General features: G+C 42.3%; 1 protein-coding gene and 1 long non-coding RNA gene across 2 annotated transcripts in view; one reads left to right on the top strand and one right to left on the bottom strand.

Moving 5' to 3' along the window:
• The window catches only part of Ano4 (anoctamin 4), a 235,532-nt gene that overhangs the window by 134,978 nt on the left and 79,692 nt on the right, over window positions 1-20,862 (bottom strand). Inside the window, exon 5 of the mRNA XM_059245810.1 lies at window positions 18,522-18,680. Coding sequence (XP_059101793.1) covers window positions 18,522-18,680 — 159 coding nt within the window. The remainder of the gene's footprint in view (window positions 1-18,521; window positions 18,681-20,862) is intronic.
• LOC131894985 (uncharacterized) lies at window positions 2,692-4,772 on the top strand. The gene is made up of 3 exons (XR_009375070.1): window positions 2,692-3,182; window positions 3,327-3,375; window positions 3,939-4,772. It is a non-coding gene; the product is annotated as an uncharacterized LOC131894985 (long non-coding RNA).

The raw sequence follows: 20,862 nt of genomic DNA, 5'->3' as shown, positions 1-20,862 counted from the left end.
TCTTCACTATCCTGGATCTATCTACTTCTCTTTACAGAAGTTGCCACCGTCCTCCAAGTCACCATCAATCTGCTTTCTTCTTAAGTACTGCAACAGCCTTAGAGATGAGTTCTCTCATCCATCCTTGCCTCAACTGTCACTGACATCAAAGATGTCTTTTAATATGCATTGTGATCCTCCTGCCTCTGCCTCCTTCATCAAATCTTGCACAGAGTCTGGAAACTGGTCAGCTGCCTGCAGGCTGCACAGTATGCTCCAGGTTCCTAGTTTTTGCAAAACTGTCACCCGTATGGGGTGGCCCCTTTGAGTCATTTCTGCTCCTGCAGGTAACCTCTCACTCATATTCCTTCACGTAATCCCATAAAACTCATTGGTTGGACTTCGGTGGTTAAAAAACAAAAATGCATTGCGATCATAGTTTCTCAGGTCTCTCTGGAAAAATCAGTCATGTGGCCAGTACCTGCTCTGGCCAATCCTTATCTTGCACCACGTCCCTCTGTCTCTGGGCCCCACCACAGTGGATTTCTTTCTTCCTATTTCCAAACTGCCAAGCTTCTAACAGTCTCATATAGAAACTCTTTGATAAATTCTTGGTTTTTAGGTCTCAAGTTATAGGGCAGGCAGCCGTCTAAGACAGCAAAACCTGAATGATGGCACCCAGCCTCTTGAGTGTGGATGGGTACTGTGGATAGAAGGAATACCACTCCTGTGGCTAGGATACCCAACACTTGACCATGGGCTCACCAAAAGGGAGATTCTTCCAAATTACCCTGCACTAGTCAGATAAATCCTCACAAGGGAGTTCAGATGTAAGAAAGTGTCTCCTACGGGCCTTGAAACCAAGTGTTTCCATGTTGTGAGGGGGCCTAGGAGGACAAGAGATTCTGAGTAGCCTCTGGAAGCTGAGAAAAGTACCTGGCTGACAGCCTACAAGAAAATGAAGCATTAGTCCAACAACCAAAAGGAACTAAATGACCACATAAGAGGATCTTGAACTCCAGAAAGGGATGCAATCTAACTGACATCCTCAGGATGTCATTATAGGGATCCTGATTAGAGTATGTACCTAGTTGCACCCAGACTCCTGACCTTTGCAAACTATGGGAGCATAAACACAGACTGCCTCAAGATTCTAGGACTGAAATAATCTCTTCTATGGTGATATAAAACCAACACACATTTTGGCAAATTATTGCTATAATAGTATGCTTCACTGTTATATCAATGATACTATTGTGTGCAGCTTTGCCAAGTGATACTGCCAGTATATGAATGTTTCTAAGCAAGTACTTATTGAGGACAATTGTTAAATTAATTTATGAACAGTTTGGGATCTATATGTCTGGTAGTTTTTCCACACTATTGACTACTTTGCTAAAACACTATTATTAGAAAAATATTAATTTTCTTGATATCACAAAGGTTTCAAGGTGGTTGAATTTATGGGTAATTAAGATAAACTCTCCTCTAGGTGACAACCAGGAAGTTTCCAGTGCTGAGGGGGTAAGGACAATGCTTTAGTTTTATCATCGAAGGTTCTCTGTAGGATAGGATACAATATAGTCACCGCATCAACCCTGATGGCCCCTCACATCCAACTAGGAAATAGAACATCAGGTATCTGAGACAATCAATATGTGGCTGGCTGAGTTTTGCCATAGTAACAAATACCCCCTGGCTGTCACTGAGTAGAAGTGGTAGAGTTGTCAATAAGGTAACATTAACCACAGACTTGAATGACAAGTAATCCATATTTCAGTTATGGTGTCTGTGAAAAGTACACTCCTAATTTTGAAAATAGTGTGCACACACACATATTTGGGGAAAACTATATCATGTTTGTGTTTTATGTTATCACAAATAACAAACCTACTGATTACCCTTCACAGTTAAGTTCCAGTCAATAGCCCATGTGCTATTATGTTTTCTGTGAATGGGAGTAATGAACAGCTGATGAAACAAGCAAGACTCAGAAAGGACAGGAAAACTGGCATCCGCCACTACTGAGGAAGCAGTTTAAATCTGGAAACTCTTACTGAGGAGGTGGGAGCTGTCAACTCTCTTGTGTGTCTACCTCTCAGTGGAATATTGCTCTAAACCACAGGACACTACAGAGCATGTCGTATATTTTACCAACTATTTTTACCTAAAAGCTATGAGAAAACTGTTATGAAATGGGGCTTCTATGATTTTTCTTTACAGAGCTATCTAACTGATAATTATAACTCAATTTATATTAACTCATTTTTCATTGGCATAATGAATATAGCTATGCTTACCGAGTTCACAGAGAATGTATAAATAATATGCAATACCACATTAATCTGAAATATAGAATAGATTTGAAACCATGGGGTGTACTAGTGGACTTGGAATCTGGCTCTCTTTTTCCTTGGTGCACATGGAAACATAATTTTCCAGCTAGCTACATGGGCCTGAGTTCCAGGCAATGCGCTTTGAGAGAACCTGCAAGAATCCTGTGTAAGTTCTATTACCCTGCTGCAGACAAAGGTGCCTGAATGAAGTTTCCATCATCTCTGGTCTCAGGGAGCAACAAAGAACAACACCTACGGTCCACTCTATCACCCTGAAATCAAGAAGTGACTTCTTCCTGAAGTCACTTGGGATAACAAAGCCTTGAAGTGACACATACAGACTTTGTATACATCTATGGGGCTGGGTGAGGTCACAGAGAGATGGAGATAAGGAAAGGGGACCCAAGATCAGGTTTAAAGATATCATAATATTTAGATATTAAATAGAAGAAGGAGATGACCGAGAAGGTTAAGAAATATGCAGAGAAGAGAGGAGACACACAAAAGAGCACATGCTGTCTCCATGACCCAGACTTGAGGCTTTTCAAGAGGAGGTGAGCCTCTATTGGAGGAAAGCAAGTGAAAGGGATGGCCCATGGAGCCTGGCTGCATGACCTGGACAGAGGTAACCTCTAAGGAATACTGAGGGAGAATAAAATGGACACAGGACACTAGAAACACATCTTTTAAGACATTTTTCTGTGCATTGTAGGAGAGAACTAGAATGGTCATTAGATTATGTGGTTATGAGACTTTTGTTCCTAATATACAAGCATCAGGAGCACATTCTTAATGATTGGCTCGAGAAGCCACCATGAGGATGCAGGAGAAAGAGGAGACAAGTACAGGAGGAAAGTCCTTGAGAAGGTGAGGTGAGAAGGGATTTGGGAGTCACGGGGGGGGGGGGTCTGGAATTAAGGGCAGACATTCACATACAGCAGGACAAGGGGAGGTGAAGGGTACAGGGGAGTTACAGAAGCTCCTGTCTGATCATGTTCATTTTTATCACAGTATAGGCAAGGCTCTCAGCAGAACTTCAGCTAAGGATGCAGAGCATAAGGTAAGAAGATTAAAGAGGCCAGCGGACTACATGAAATAAGAGCTGGCTACTACATCCTAACCCCAGCACATCCAGACCACTCACATGCCACCTACGGAAAAAAATCTGCCACACAACATTCTCTTTAAAATGCCTATTCCTTCTCCAGTACTCCCATCCATACTCGGTTTTAATTTTGCCGTATTATTTACCACCCTCTCTCACACCACACCACTGATGTATCATGCAGTCTGTTGCCCACTGTCACACTCACGTGTCTGTGAGAAAGGATGAGGCTTTTGGTGTTCACCGACGGGTCCCAAGTGTCTACAATCACGCCAAGTGCTATGTATTTACTGAATAACTCACACGAACGAGTAGATAGATGAGCAGAAGGAAGGAAGGAAGAAATGAAGAGCAGGATGGAGGGGGCCGGGGAAAGAGGGAAGTAGTGAGACAAAGTTATTCAGTTGTGCAGGAGGAAAGGCAAAACTATGAGGCTCCCCGAGCATTCTTGGTGCCGTCTGAGGCTACAGTCATGATTTAAAGTGAAGCAGCTGGCTTTTTTTTTTTTTTCCTTGCAGCCACACTTTAGCATCAGATACAGGCAAAGAAGGTGACGCTCAATCAAATTTAGTCAAGGCTTTCCCAGGCAAAGGAGCCAAAGCAACAAAGCCGTATGAGAGTTCAGGGGCTTACATGTGAGCAGGCTCAATGATGAACAATGGAACGGCACCTCAGTAACCAGGGAAACAAAATGATGCTTTCAAAATGTTCAGAATCATTCGCCAATAGGCTCGTTATCATATCCAGTTTGCTTCCCAATGACTCTTAGAATATTTAAGCTCACACAAAGCAAGTTTTCAGCTCCAGGTACTAGCTCCCAGTATTACCGAGTTTAGTTATAATGCTTGGTTTCCTAAACGTGATGTATTGCATTGTTGCATAGAGGCTTCAGGTGGAAAGAAAGAAAAAGGCAAACCATGAACTAACATTCAGCGCCTACCTGCTGATTGCTTTGCCAACCAAATACAGCACCATGAGACAGACAGAATCAAGACTGGGAGTTATTCATTCAATCGGATGAGACAGACAGAATCAAGACTGGGAGTTCTTCATTCAATCGGAGTTTGCACTTAGGTTAGGAGACAGCTTCAGGCAATCGGGCAATAGTAATGACTCAAATGGTTAATACCCTTTTAGAACTATAGGGTTGTCCAAAAGTCACTGAATGAAGAAGTAGATTTCAGAAGACCCACGGGCACTGATTGGAGTCTGAGAAACTGAATCTAGGTAGCCTCAAATGAATGCTGAAGTGATTTACGGCTGTACAATCCAAAATAATATCCTAGCTACACCAGGAGCCTTCAGACTGAGGACGAGGGGGCCCCAGGCACAACATAATGCGATTCTGAAACACTAATGGGCACAAGGTCTCACCATGTGTAATTTTCTTTCCTGCCAGCTGGCCTGCTAAGGTCAGGGGAATCACGGGCAGCATGGTTTCTTTCTTTCATCTACTGTTGTCCTGGCCTTCTATGAAGCTCTTTTTAATTTCAACATGTCTGGCAAAAAATGGGAATGGAAAATGGAACTGAAAAGCAAAAGACTCCACTGGGCAATAAACATCATATTCCCTGAAGACCGTTCAAGGTCAGGATTCCTGTATGGGTAGTTTAGTCAAACTCTTAGCCTGAAATAAAACTCTTGAGATGTTTTTTTTATTTAAATTGTAGTAAACAGAATGGGCTTTATTTGTAAAGAACACTTAGAGGAAATGAGTGAAAACTTGTATTTGGCTAGTCCTCTCACTGGGACTTGGAAGAACAACTGTATCTGACCTGCATTATCATCACAGGAAAATGCTGAGTGAGCATAAATGATGTGACAGTCAAGAAGGAATGATACAGAGATGGTGGGAAACCTGTGTGGTCTTCCTGGGATTCACAGTCCCATTAGGAAGAGAGATGCAGCCCTGGGCCAGGATGACTAAATCTCAAGCTAATTGTGCCAAGTCTAATGTGTTTCCCCTTTGGAATCCCAATTCAAGGTGGTTAGTAATGTTCTTCCTTTAAGACCCACGGCACACTCTTTTAGCTTCTGTAAACTGTATAATTCCCTTAGTGTTTTCAGGGGGAAAAAAAAGAAAAACTTTTCAGATTACATTATCCTTTGTTTCTCTGTTGTAGCTAGAGCTCTGTAAACACACTGTGCAGGGTGCACTTTCCAACAGTGGTTTCCAGTGTCATCTCACTCATCTGCAATCTTCCTGTGCTCCATCAAGAGGCAGAATCTACGCCTTTCCCTTTGGATTCCTCCTCAACCAGTACAGTCAAAGAAACTGCTCTGGCAACATGCTGCCGAAATGAGCATCAACCTTGGGATGCAGCCGCCATGTGACAAGGAAGCCCAAGCAGCCTGTGAGAAGCATGCATGGGAAGAAAACAAAACACACAGCCCACAGCCCTGGCTGAGAGTTCAGCTCACATTAGTGCCTGGCCAGGGACCACTCTAGGACCTAGTGGGACTGATCCAGGTTGTGTCCAGTGAAGCCAAGAGAAACCATCCCTGCTCATCCCTGCTCAGCTGCAGATCTGAGAGCAAAACAAATGCCTGTTGTTTCAACCCACAAATCTTGGAGTTGTTTTTATGCAACAAGAGATAACTGGGGCATTTACTCATTTTTGAGTCTCCAGTGCCTGGCAGAGGGCCTGAAATACAACAGATTTGAAACATGCATTCGTAAAGACTGACATTCTAACACTGTAGGAGCTGGAAGGGGTGAAGGGAACTTGATTTCATTCTGTGGGGCACAGAACTGTCACCTTGTCTGTCTGTTCCCCTCCCCGTGAATGGCCAGTTCCAGATGTTGTTTCCTTATACAGGCTTATGACTGCTGCCGATTCCCAAGTTGAAGGGTGGTGCTGAGGAAACCGAGCTCTGCTCTGGACAGAGACAATTAACTAATGTTGGTGTCAGAACAATGGTGTGGGTGTAAGGAGGCACTCTGTGGGTGACTTACCCAGTGTGTCCAGGCAGAGACCCAGAATGAGGTGGCCCCCTTAATCATCTCAAAGAGAGATGCTAGAATTCATAGGTAATAGTGCGAAATATTTGGGTTTTCCAGAGATGGCTCTGGTACAGCCTTAGGTGAAGGGACATCTCCTCAGTCAATTCTGTTAGGAGGAGGGCTTGTGGTATCTCGATGATGTCTGCTGCCATCTTGGCATGTCTCCCGCCACCCCCAGACGAGTCCTTTTGGCTTTGCTGGGGAGAAACCAGGGTCCTAGTTCTAAGAATCTCCTTCTTCATGAGGTTCTTGGTTAGAGGTAGAGTCTACAGCGATGAGCACTCAGGCAGGATTTGGAAGCTGGAAAAGGAAAGCTCTTTCTACATCCAGTGGGATTCAGTTGTACAGGCAAATGTGAAGCTCAAAGCAGCTCCAGTAGGTGTCTGGGACTCATGTACCCTGTGGCAGACACTCAGAGCTGAAGTGTCATTAGACCCCCTGTCACTATATTACAGGCTGAAGGGCCAGACGTGGCCTCCCTGACTTGGGTCCTGGCTTTTTCCTTAGTGTCGCAGCATCTACACTAAACGCATTGTTACTGGAAGACAGAATAGCCGACTTTCCCAAATAATTTTAACTGTAAGAGGCACTAGGGGAGAATTTCAGAAGGGAAACTTGGGGTACACGGCCAAGCAGAAGTGAAGGAGTAATTTACATATTGGAAATTAAGCGGTGGGACAGCAAAGAGCAGGTTAGGGTGAGACTGCACCCTTGTGGGGCCTCTCCAAAGGCTCCAACATTGCTCACAAACTTAATTTGTCTCTTGCTCTGTGCCCTGTAAGAGTTCTCCCAGTCTCCTAGATTCCAGGCAAATCCAGTTAGCTTCTCTGTTTAAGCCCTCCTCCACAATCCAGCCCTACTGGTTCTTCCCACATTCCTATGTTAGGGAAACACAATAACAGAGCAATCTCAATAGCTGCCTTCGAGAGTCAGGTTTATAAATGAGAATTTCCATCCTCTGTGTGCACAATTCCCCCATTATCATAGAGACTTGCCTTGAACTCCCAAATGAAATGCTACTTCCTCATGGTTCTGTATGTTTCTCTGTAGCTTCACCACACCTGATACATTGACTTGTTTTATATTTCACTATCCTCAATAATAGTGGACATCTGAGAGGTAGCTGATGAATGGAAAAGTGAATGAGTAATTCCATCCAAAACCACAGTCATCAGATGCCATTGGCTTCTCTTGAGCTAAGCCTTGACCCCCACCCGCCCCCCTCCCAAAAGTTACCACTTTTGCAATTAAGACTTTATCAGGCTTAACTAATGAAGCTCCTCTTTAAATTTTCTGCTTTTGTAAGAATGATAAGCAAGACCATGGACGGACAGTTCTCCAGACTGCTTTGAAGCTTTTCTGTCTCTCTGTTCATTCATAAATAACTGGTGTCAATAATTGGTATACTTCGTACAGTTTTGGCAGTTTAAACTAAGTTGTCATTAAAGAAAAGAGGAACAAAAGGATTCCATGAAAGGAAGACTTCAGTTCCTTTCGGATGCAGCAGTATGATGCTCCCACGTGGTAAACAATGACACCAATGAAAAATGTGCTTTATCCCTTAAAAGTCCAGTTCAGAGCTCTGAGGGGATTATTCCGATTGTGTTTCTTCTTCTGGGAAGTACATTATACAGTTTTGAATCCTCTACTGTGACTTGAAAATGGACATTATTCTCCATTTAGTTGGGCTTTTTTTATGTTGAAAGGATACAAATGAGTCATGTGAAACTATGTATTGATTTAAGGGCATCTTTGGAGTAAATCAGTTCAAGGTAACTTTGTTCTGGTCATCTTGACCTGGCAATGGAAATGTTTTGATTCAACTTTTTTTCCCCTAAATAAACAAAAGCAGTTAATATCCTGAGAACTTTAAACTGAACTCAGAAATTTAACCGGAAATCAGAGGCAGAAGAGAAGAGGAAGAAGAATCACTGTCCCCATTATCGTTTCAATGGAACAGCCTAAAGAAGCTGATAGAACAATGCTGTTTCTGTGTGTTAATGTGGGACAGCAGGAAGTGGACTGGGTACTGGTAGAGAGCTGCCACTTTATACATTATTGTCTGAGACATGACATCTTCTACTTTCCCTAGACACAGGTTAGGGATCCTCATCCCAAGAAATGATGGGGACAAGGATGAATGCCTGAAAAATCCAGCCAAATAATTGAACATTAAATGAAGCCATGCCCTTCTTAATGATGGCATCATTGCCCATGATTAGGCACTTAATTTGTGCCAGACTCTCCTAGCAGGAATAAAATATAGGACTCAGAATTCACTTTATTTTCAGAAGAGTTTCATGGAATTATATGCCAGTTAATAATGAAGAAATTGAGACATAGGTTAAAAACATTACCCAATTATTTACTTAGTAAGTGGTACAGAGGTAAGCAGATCCAAATCTCAGTTGCCGGGCTTGAGAGGCCATTCCTAACTTAGATCCTACTCTTTTCCTCAAATAACTAGGCGCTTTTCTTCTAAATCAATAGTCTTCTGTTCCATTATTTAAACCAGTTGGTCCCCTGGACCATAAAATGGTTTCTTCCACCTTTAATTCCTCTTAATACATCATAAACACAACAACACACCACAAAATATTGGATCAGTTGTTTAACTTGGTGATTCTTAGCCAAAGTCAACCCTTCTTGACCCTGTCAATTCTTATTGGGACAAGTAAGAATGTTTAGAGACTTAGAATAGGTGTTACTAGCACCAGCAATGGAGAGACCACAGTTGCTGCTAAACATCTTACAGTGTATAAGACCCACAACAAAGAATTATGCAGCCCCAAATATTTCTAATACTGGGAAACCCTAGGACCGAAATGACTAGTGTTACTTCAACACAACCATAGAACATAGCTATTCACTAAGTTGGAGAGATGGCTCTGTAGTTGGAAGTTTTCCTGTGTCCTGGCTGGCCAGTCAGGACAAATCTCTCATACTCATGTCCCCCAAGTAAACACACAGAGGATTATATTAACTATAACTGCATGGCCATTAGCTCAGGCTTACTACTGACTAGCTCTTACACTTAAATTAACCCATAATTCTTATCTATGTTTACCCACGTGGCTTGGTACCTTTTCTCAGTTCTTCCTTGTCATCCTGCTTCCTCTGTGTCTGGCTGGTGACTCCTGACTTAGCCTTCCTCTTCCCAGAATTCTCCTCGTCTGCTTGCCCCGCCTATACTTCTTGTCTGTCAGCATTTTATTTATCAACTAATCAGAGCAACACATATTCACAGCATACAGAAAGACATAGCATACAGAAAGACATCCCACAGCATGGGACTTTGAGTACATGCTGCTTTTACAGAGGACCAGGGTTCAATTCCCAGAACCTACACAGTGGCTCACAACCATCTGTAATTCCAGTTCCAGAGGATCTAACACCCTTTCCTGACCTCTGCTAGCACCAGGTAAAAATGTGGTGCGCATACAAACATGCAGACATATTATTCACACATAAAGTAAAATAAACAAATCTAAAAAGTAAATAAATAGAAATCAGCTATCCACAATATTTTGTACCAAATTCAAACTTCCATAGCTAAGCACTGGAGTAAGTCTCTAAGATAAAAAAAAAAACAAAAAACAGTAAGATAGAATTTTCTCTTAAAGAAATTACATAAGCCATATGGGGTCCTTAACTCTAAAGTGTAGTATTCTAAATGTAGGAGAAAAAAATTAGCAGATTAAAACTAAATCCATTCCCATCTCCATTGCTCCTGTTCTCCTTATGTTCAGCTAAGATCCTCTGAGTTATGTAGTTGTTAAGACTGCTACACAGGTTGTCCGGGTACTATGGATTTGGCAATTCTGGTGTCAATACCAGTGGTAACAGTTGCTTTAGGTGCTCTGCCCAGAAGGGTTGGAAAAACATGCAGCACCCACTACCTCCACATCTGCCACCGGGACTCTTGCCTTAAAAGTGCCCCAGGTCTCTTGTACACTTTCTTACAGCTTCCTTATTGGATCAGGTGGAAGTCTATGTCCAGTTGAAACCCTACATGGTTTATCTTTCCTCTCCTATGTCTCTCCTCCCCATTAGAGACTGTTACAATAACCAAGAGCTTTGGCAAGTTTCTAAGAATAACCCACCTTCCTTCATCACAGGGCTCTTCATAAGCCATATCACAACATGGTGTCTTACTCCTTGTGGTTTGAATAAGAATGACACCCAGAAGCTCCTATATTTGAATGCTTAGTTGCCAGGGAGTGGCACTATTTGAAAGGATTAAAAGGATTAAGAGGAGCCCTAGCCTTGTCGCAGGAAGTATGTCACTTGGGGTGGGCTTTGAAGTTTCAAAAACTCATGCCAAGCCCAGAGTCTCTTTCTCTCTCTGCATACGGATCATGATGACCATGATGACGCTTCAGTGCCTGCCTGCATGCCGCCATGCTCCTGCCATAATGGACTCACCCTCTGAAGCTGTAAGCAAGCCCCCAATTAAATGCTTTCTTTCATAAGAGCTGCCTTGGTCATGGTGTCTCTTTCCAGTAATAGAATAGTCATAGTAATAGCCTGCTGAGATAGACTCTCATATGTCACAATGTAACTGCAACATTGACATCCCATGACGTTGACCATAGCCTGTTATGGCACTGTCATTTTCTATTAGTCATTCAAGGGGCAGGAATTATGTAAAGCTGTGAAAAGGAAGCAAGAATCACAGATCTTCAGATGTGTCTGCCATGAGTCCTAGAAATGTCCATATCATCTATGAAATTATAATTTCATGTATCACTTTATGATATTTATGAATTAAAAATCAATATTATTTTCCATAAGCATAAGACAATTGAAGAAACATCCTGGTGGTGGGGGGTGGGGTGCAACCCAATGTTTTAGGATAAAAACTCGAGGAAAAGAAAGTGTGAAAATAATTGAAGACATGCTATTGTGTATCCCATATGTGGGGGTCACTTAATCCTCTTATCATTTCTTGGAGTAATGGGAGAAATCCACAGAGTCTTTAAGGGAAAACGAATTTATTAGGAAAGGGAACTCACAAGACAGAGTAAAGAAATTTGTCGCAGGATCCTGGAAGGGTGAGGCACGATCCAATGCTGTTCTCTGGAGAGCTCTGCCCTCGTCTGTCCCAGCATCCAAAACCATGAGGTAGCAAAGAGAGAGCCATGTACGTGGGTCCCAGGTCTTAAGTGTGCCAGTGGCCACGCCCCAGGGGCATGTACCTCCAGGTCATAGGCAGATGTAACAGTTACCTGTTACCTCACTAGGGGCAGTGCTTCAGGGCATGTCAAGAACAGCTACCCACCACAATGGAGTATTATCCTACCTTCATTATCAAATATGTGAAACTGAGACTCAGAAAGTCTGCATAGCTTAGTTGTCCACTACCGCTCAGCTCTGCCTCAACTGCACCATGAGACAAAGCCACAACTACTAGAGGCCAAAAATGCACATGACATACAGTCTGGAGGGTTCCTGACTTTGCTTTGCACTCTAATTTCCTTGGTTCCCTTTCTACCTGTAGCCCTAGCTGTCTTCTCAGACAGCCTCCTAACCTCCTTGACCTTGACATTCACAGGGAACATAGGAGTTTGTCTCTTCCTCTCCTGAGGAAGGTTACCATTTGTTCTGAATCATCTCGACTAATGGAGGGTATGATAGTCTGTGCTTACAGATGTGTGAAAATCTCAATAATAGTATTTCTACTATCATTTCAAGGAGAAATATATAATATACTCAGTCCTGAAAGTGCATGTATTCCTGTATTTATTGCAGCCAGATATTTTTATTCTGAGAGACTGGCAAACTCAGAAACTGTCTTAACCAGTTTCTTTATTTTGTGCATTTTAGATTTTAACTTTTAAGGTTATTATTATATTTATTGTTATTATTTTCTCATGTGTGTGTGTGAGAGGGGGAGGGAGGGAGGGAGAGAGAGGGAGGGAGAGAGAGAGAGAGAGAGAGAGAGAGAGAGAGAGAGAGAGAGAGAGAGAGAGAGAGAGAGAATGCCTTGGCTTGCACATGCAGGTCAGAAGACAAGATTTGTGGAAGCTGGTTCTCTCCTACAAAATGTTGTGTGTTCTAGGGATTGAACTCAGGTAGATACCTTTAGCCACTAAGCCAGCTCACTGACATGCATTTTAGTTCAAAAAGCTTACTATGCTCATCAATATGGAGGGTAATATATTTGAGTGTGACTCTGAGGATAGGGTATTGTGCAGGAAGTGAAGGGGTGATTAGCTATGAGCAGAGAGAGGACATCCTTAGGTTGTCAGAATATAGTATCCGTGTGTACATATGGGGAAGGGCGGTGCTGTGGGAGGAGCTTGCAGTCATTCTTTGCCTATTACTTCAAACACACACCTCCATATGTCTCCTCATTCTTCCCATACGCCAACATCCCCTTGCAAATGGACACACAGATTAGCATGAAGGCAGCACTTATTTCCGCTATCTTAAATAAAAGAAAGAACTTTTCCTTGATTAGATTTCTCCGCTATGCACTAGCATGAAAGACCTCCTGGAAACAGCTGCTTCTATCTGTTGTCTCTGTTTATTTCCAGCCTGAGCTGGAGATGCAGCCTCAGCCTTGGTTTAGTCCTTGGCCTTTGGTTGGCAGTGTATAGCCCTTGGCCATACAGCACAAATCTGCTTCCCAAGCTTGGGCTAGGCTATGAAAGCAAATCAGAAGAGTCTGTGGTTGGGACCCTTTGGCATCTTGGGCTTAACCTCCATAGGTTTTACAAGGGCCTTGATAAGCTTGGCATACACACTCATTGCATTTGAATTGTTTGCGTGTGTGTGTGTGTGTGTGTGTGTGTGTGTGTGTGTGTGTGCGTGTGCATGCCCTTCCTGTTGTGGTTCTTGGAAAAATTTAGGCTCCTCAGAAACTTGGAGTCAGCTCCCTTAAGAGAGTCCTATCTTGGTGACTCAAGTGTCTTGATGCCATTTTGGAGACTGGTCGTATGTGTTGTACTTCTCAGGTCTGACGATGTCTGAGGAGTAGCAGGTGCCAAAGCAGCTAGGACCTGAAAATCCTTCAATGATAATCTCACCTCCACTTCTCCAGTGAAATGTCTTTCTTGGTTCACTTAGACCCTACACCAATAACCCAATGGCCCACGTTCCACTTTGATCTTCTTTACTCCAACAGGATAAACATCGTCCATTACTAACTCCCTTCTGAAATATTTATTCCCAGGCACCACAGCCGCTAGGTTTTCAGTCTAGTTCTCTTTAGACTCCTTACTTTTCGTCTCTGGCTCCTCTTTATTGTCCACATTTGAAACACTGGTGTGTCCTATGCTTCATTCATTTTTGGGCCTGGTCTCTCTTTGCAGTCATTTTTTGGGGGGACCTTTTCCAAGTATACACCTCTACCCTGGACTTCTTCTCAAACTCTAGGCTCTTCTATCAATGTCTCCACTGGAATGTCACAGACTTAACAATGTTACAGACTTGTACAGTGAGATCTACTCTTTCCCACATCCCTGTAAATGGGAAATCCTTTCTTCTGCTTTCACAGACAAACAGAATGTAGCATAAGACTGAATGCCACCTCTCCATATGTATATATATGAATGATATATCAACAGGGTCTCCCTACACAGCTCTGGATAGCCTAGAACTCATCATGTAGGCCAGGCTGACCTTGAAATAACAGAGATCCACCCACCTCTCCCTGCTAAGTGCTGAGATTAAAGGCGTTTGCTACTATGCTTGGCTGACTTTTCTCAAACTGTTTATTCAATCTGTCTGCATTTCCACCAACTCTACTTTCGAGCCGTCTCACTATGCTCTCTGGTAAATGCTTGGCCAAGAAACCATTCTCTCTTTTTTACAACCAATCTTCTAGATTGCCCACCATGCCACCCTGACCCCACCCATCCTCATCTGAGCAGCCAGCCAGAGTGAGTTCAGAAACAGAAAACAGAACTCTACATTCTTCTGATAAAAGGTTTTTCAGAGTGAGTTCAGAAACAGAAAACAGAGCTCTACATTTTTCTGATAAAAGGTTTCTAAGACTTCCCATGTCACTCAGATAAAAGTTCAATTCCCCCCACCGCTGCTAAGTTCTAATGTCGCTGGGTTTCCATCTTTTGCCTTGCTCAATTAACTCTAGTCATACTGGTCTCCTCACAGTTTTCTCAATATACCAGACGTGTTCCTGTCTCAGGGCCTTTTCACTTACTCTTCTGTCTGTCTGCAAGAAAGGCTCACCTTTGGCAACTTCTAAAACATTTCAAGCCCTTCTCAACACATCCTTCTTTCCTTCCCTTGCAAGTATTTCACATATTTGCTTATTTATGCTGTGTTTGATTCTCCCATAAGCAAGGACTCTTATCTTTATTCATTGCTGAGTTCCTAGTGCTCACAGCAGGGCCTCTCACACTGTGTGTGTAAAAACAATGTTTGTTGAATGAGTATTTCCCAGATGCTTTGATTTATACAATTAGAATTATTTTATAATTATTTTAATGATAGAGGTCCTCTCTCAGGTCCCACATGACTAATGGGGCCAGAAGAGAGGGTATGTTTCATGAATACAACTGTTGCTTACATGTTCTAAGGATTTCAAGGTATCCACAAGTCAGGCAATAACATAAAGGAAAAGATGTGTCCTTACAAATGATGATTCAAAGACATAGCAAAGGATCAATAAGAAACAGAATTAAACATGAAAAACTATAAATTAATAATATGAGCAGAATTTTAAAAAGGGAATAACTTTAAATAGACAGATACAAAAATAAATTAACTTGGACTTTCTCTGATGTTGAGAATGTTGCTATAAAGTGTTTACTCTGGATAATATGAGGTTATAGTTACTGAATATTGAAGACCCAGGGTGTGGAGACCTTGACAAAGGTTTAAAGATTAAATTTTTATAACATGTCATCACATGTATCATGAATTAAAGATTTTCACTTGTTTGGTGTGTTTACATGTGTGTACATACGCATGTGGACATGATCAGTGTTGGTGTATGCTCAGTCACTCTCCACTGTATTTTTTGAGACAGGGTCTCTTCCAGCCCACCAATTAGCTATTGGCTAGATTAGCTGACCAGCAAGCTCTGGGGATACGTTCATCTCTGCTCTTTCCCTCATCAGCATTACAGATGCATAGTCATGCTCAGCTTTTTACATGACTGCTGGAGATCCAAACTCAGGTCCCCATGCCTGCATGGCAAACACTTTCGCCAGCTCCAAGGATTCTCCTATGTTTCTAGACATCCGACCTTAACAGAGACAGGGATTCTTATATTAAACTGAAGTAAAGAGCCTGTCTTTAACCATTTGGATACTCAAACCCCATTCTGCAAAATAGCCTTTCCATAATTTTGGATATTGTAGGACAAAGATCCTAATAATACTAATAATTCTTTGTGCATGGATTCATGGAAAGTTCCTTGAGGTTCTTTTACTTTTCTTTTTCATTCTTTGCTTTGTGTCTTTTAATAGGTTGAAGTAACTCTTGGGAGCTGAAATTACTGTTAAAATGTTTGTCTCTCTGCTGGGACTGTTGGGAAAGCACTTGATTTCTAGAAGAGTGCTTCTGACAGCTTCCATGTCTAATAACACAACACAAATACAGATGCCCCTGAGGGATATCTGACTTCTTACTCCCCTGCAAACATCTCTTTTCTCTCTGAACTGGCTGAGGACACAGGGATGCAGAGAGAGCAGAGATGCTGCATTAGAGACATACTGTACCGTTAACGCTGAGGACAAGGAGATGCAGAGTAAAGAGATAATACATCAGAGGCATGCTGTATCAGTTATGCAGACTGTGAGAGCTAGGGCAAGACTGAAGCCAGAGGCTGCTTGGGAAAACAGTTCCCTGAAAAGGCCTCTCTGTCTGCCGGCAGTATACAGAGGACTGTGAGGAAAATGACAAGTAAGGAAGTTGTCGAACAGGCAATGAGGAAAATGCTTAGGGTGCTTCATTTTTGAGTTTTGCTGTACGGTAATACTTTTCCCACCTCTTTTTGTCCTGATGCACATCGAAATGAATACCTAACTATGAACATACTCAAAAGCCATAACAAACAAATGAACTAGTGTACAACCCAAATCACATAAGCAGTGTGCCTGTCATGCCATGGGCACACATCACAGCATGCCACACCGTACAGCAGGCTGAGCAAGCCTCAGCTGCAGGTTACTACCAGCAGCTACATACTGTGGTGCCCGTGTTTGGAGACACATGGAAGGCTGGTATGTGGTTTAGTAATACATACTCTCTGAAAAAGGATTAGGCTTTTCTTTAGCTTGAATGAATAACTCATGAAATGATTTTGAAATGAGCTATGCAGGGGAAGCCCCGGGAATGGGGAGAATAGTCATGAAGCTTAAAATACCAATCTTTCATTAATTGCACAGGGCTCTCTATTTTGATAGGAATCAAAATTTTGACAAAGTCAGAAGGGATTTTCATTATTTCAGACTCTGCAGATGTTATAATCTTCATCTTTTTTTCATATAAAAATCCTGCCACTTAGAAGTAAGACTATAGGACAAAGCAAGGCCTTTTAAGAAAAAATACAATGTGCTACGCTCAGCTGGTCAGCATAGGAAAGCTTTCTGGAAACCCCACAAGGACAATGAAAAGACATTTAATTCTGTTTGCCAGGCCAGGGGAAAACACAACCTGAAGAGCTTTTGAGCAAACCGGCCCAGTCTCCCAGGATAAGAACTGATTCTCCTTAGGCAACACTCATCTCATCATTTTCCCAGTTTCTTGTTGGAGACATTCCAGAAAAAAACTGCTTATGTACTGAAAATGTTCAAGGGATGAGGTCAGTCTACCAAGCCTGGGAAAGTCCCATTCATCCTCTGTCTCCCAAGATGAACATAACCAGTGTGGGTGTAAAATGCCTCCAATATTTGATGCCTCCAAGCAATGAAAACCTGGCAGTCTGACTTCAGTGATCTATCACTCAGCCTTGAGCGGCAGAGGAGACATATTAATTTGTCAGGGTGTTTTTCTTATTGATCACACAATGTTTAGGGGACTCTGAGAGTTACATAACTCAGCTAACAGGAGCGCGTGAGCGCGCACGCACACACACACACACACACACACACACACACACACACACACAGTGCCGGGTGCACAACAAGCCTCCCAGGGATTGTTATCAGAGGCTTGGCAGGGTCTCCTGTTTATTTAGTTCTGCAAAACTCTCCATGCAGAGAAGACAGGAAGGGGGGCAGGAGTGGAGATAAGCTAAGGGTTGAGCTGGGAACCTGTTAAGAAACAATCTGAATGCTCTTTTAAAACTGAAATCATTTTTAAAAATTCTAGCTGAGTGGTTTCTCCCCCTCCCCCAAACAGCCGATCTCTTCTGGTGGGCAAGGATGCCCATGTTCATTATAGCTCGTGAAATGTAACCACGGCCTCCAGAGGGGGCTGATTACATTTCCTTCAAAGTTTACTTTACCATGGGTAGCTAGAGTTCCCTGTTATAGACACAGAACAGAGCAGATGTGGGAAGTCAGATAAGTCAGTTAATTGGAACAAAATACTTTGTCGTGAAGTCATTTGACCCTAAAATACTCTAAAGGACAAAATGTGCTTCAAAGGCCCAATACATGACACATCTCCCAAATACTGAAAATAGGGAAACTAATTAAATAAAATGTCCTGTTAGTATGTCAAAACCTCACTTAAAAGTCAAATTCTTGTATAGGCCCTCTGCATAAGAGAGGCAGTTGTGTAGCTTGGTCTGTTTAAGGGTCCCCCTGGCAGTAGTATCAGGATCCATCCCTGGTGCATGAGCTGGCTTTTTGGAGTCCACTACCTATGGGGGGACATCTTACACAGCCTTGATGCAGAGGGAGGGGCTTGGACCTGCCTCTACTGAAAGGACCAGGCTCTGCTGACTTGCTATGGGAGCCCTTACTTTTTTGGAGGAGGGGATAGGGGGTGGGTTGCGGGGGAGGCTTGGAAGGGAGTGGGAGGAGGGAAGAGAGGACGGGGAATCTGTGGTTGGTATGTAAAATGACTAAAAAATTTCTTAATAAAGAAAAAAATCTTAATTCTTGGTGTGTATACATGTGTATGTGCATGTGCATGCACGCACACGTGTGTGTTCCCATGCAAGAAAACTATTTACCTCTTTCTCCATCTGCAATCCTTCTGCTCTAATATTTCTCTCAAATACTTCTCTTTTTTCAGTCTGAGGGTTGGATTTTCTGTACACAAGAATGTAGTCAATTCGACACTTGCCGTCTCTAAAGTAAAGTCCGTTGGCTTTGCTTCGTTCTCGCACGGTCTGTGTACAAAGCAAAGAGACCGGTTCAAGCCATTCGTGAGCCTGAGCTTCAGGTGAGTAACGTAAGAGAAGAACTGAAGCTAAATGAAATTTCCACGCTTTTATTAAAATTTCATGTTCATAAAATGAAGTACAGAAAAAAGAAGAAACAAAATAAAAACTGAAGATGCATTGTATAAAAAGGGCAAAATGCAAGACATTTGAAACTAGCAAGTGTTGACAGGGAGATGGGGCAACGGAGAATCACTATGTTCTACTGATGAGGGTGAAAACTGAGGAAGTAACTTTGGAAAACATATTGTCATTATCTGTAAAACTGAACACTTGCATAACATAAAACCCTAGAGAAACTCTTGGCAAGGCAACTAAGAGATGTAGACAAATGTTTATCACAGCGTTGTTCAGAATAGTAGAAAAATTTAAAATTAGATCACACTCAGATATATACAATAAATCACTAATGCATTATGCACTGGATATACATTCAGTGAAATTCTATACAACAATGAAAACGAACAAACTAAGTCGTATTGAAGAAGAGTAAATTTTTACAGGGAAATAGCAAGTCAAGGAAGGCTTCATAACATGATTTTCGATAAATCATAAAACAAAATAAATTTCTAAGTCTACACTATATGTAGTAAAACTTTTAGAGCAAGAAAATGAAAAAGAAAACAAGAACATTGGGAGGATGGGGCCCCTCGAATGGTAAAAGGATCATAAGTAGCTGCGATGGTTCTAGCAATATTCTAGTTATGTTTTTTTTTCAAGACGGTTTGCCCACAGTAAAAACAAAACGAACACACATACAAAAAGCATTTTAAAGGCTGGGTGTGATGACAAGCATTTTTAATCCCAGTGCTTGGGAGGCACAGGCAGGGAGATCTCTGTGAATTCAAGGCCAGTCTGGTCTATGTGGCAAGTTCTAGGCCACCCAGGGCTGCACAGACTCTGTCTCAAATAAAGAAAAGAGAGACATATATATCTTTCCGTATATGTAAATACTTGTAGACAAAACAACTAAGACAAAACAATATGCATTCTTCTATCTTCATACACTCTGATATGGATGTTCCATTACATTAAAAGCAATAACAAGTTAGTAACCCTGATAAGGCATATAACTTGAAAAGTATTTGTCTAATTCATAAACTGGATGATAGTTCAACTGATGTTCATTTTATTATTAAACTTATACAGAAGTCATGCACATTATTTTATGACAATCAAGAAACTGAACAAGTGGGTGATGGGTTGGCTTTTCACACAGGCTCCTTAGATTGTATTAATGTAGGGCCTTGAAGGAGAACATCGAGTCTGGGCTGCTCAAGCTGGAGCCAAGTGTCTCAGGCTAATAGATCTCCAAATTGATTCCAGCCAAGTGGAAGTGGGAAACCTGTCTTTTCTGAACCACAGAATACATCACTATTCAAAAACAGTATAAAGTTGGAAAACACGTTAGCCCTCTGAGACCATGCTAGCATCACATCCATGCTCAAGTACCATGCATGCAACCTCATTGTCAGCCAGGAGGAACGGAAGGCCTGTGCCCCACATTTCAGCACTGACGTTTTCAACCCTGTAACCACTATTTGGTTCTTCTTTTACCACACACTTGGAAGTCAGCCTGAAGAGGCACCTATGAACAGTTATTTACCAAACGGAAACCAGCATCAGCCTTCAAAAGCAGGGCTTTATGGTGGGGATACAGTTCAGTGATAGGGCGCTGCTTAGGACTACAAGGTCCTGGGTTCAATTCCGAATGCTACAATCAACACAACGACAACATGGCAAACAACAGCAGGGTTTTCCTCAAGAGTGCTGGGGGGGGGGGGAAGCCTGGCTCTGGCTGAGCAGTGACCTGTCCTACTTCCAGCAGAGGCCTGACTTTGTTGAAAACTGACACTTCTCAGGAAGGGAAATGAATCCGTTGCTGTTTGGGGGCCTTTCAATGTCCCTTCATGAAGCTACTATATAGCATCCAAAGTGTGTAGAGATGACAATTGTTTTATTATTTTTTTTCTTAAAGGAAAACAGGGGGGAAAGAGAGAGACTGTGATATTTGTGGGAGGGGTCTATGAAGCTTGGTAGATGTCACTAATTTCTGGTGCCATCCTTTCAATGGGTAAGTGTCTGGGAACGTGAAGGTATAGGGTAGGGGCAGTCAATGGCTGACTTGGCC

This window comes from Peromyscus eremicus, chromosome 18, assembly GCF_949786415.1.
Source record: "Peromyscus eremicus chromosome 18, PerEre_H2_v1, whole genome shotgun sequence".
Classification (NCBI taxonomy): domain Eukaryota; kingdom Metazoa; phylum Chordata; class Mammalia; order Rodentia; family Cricetidae; genus Peromyscus; species Peromyscus eremicus.
This window is presented reverse-complemented; position numbering and strand designations above follow the sequence as displayed.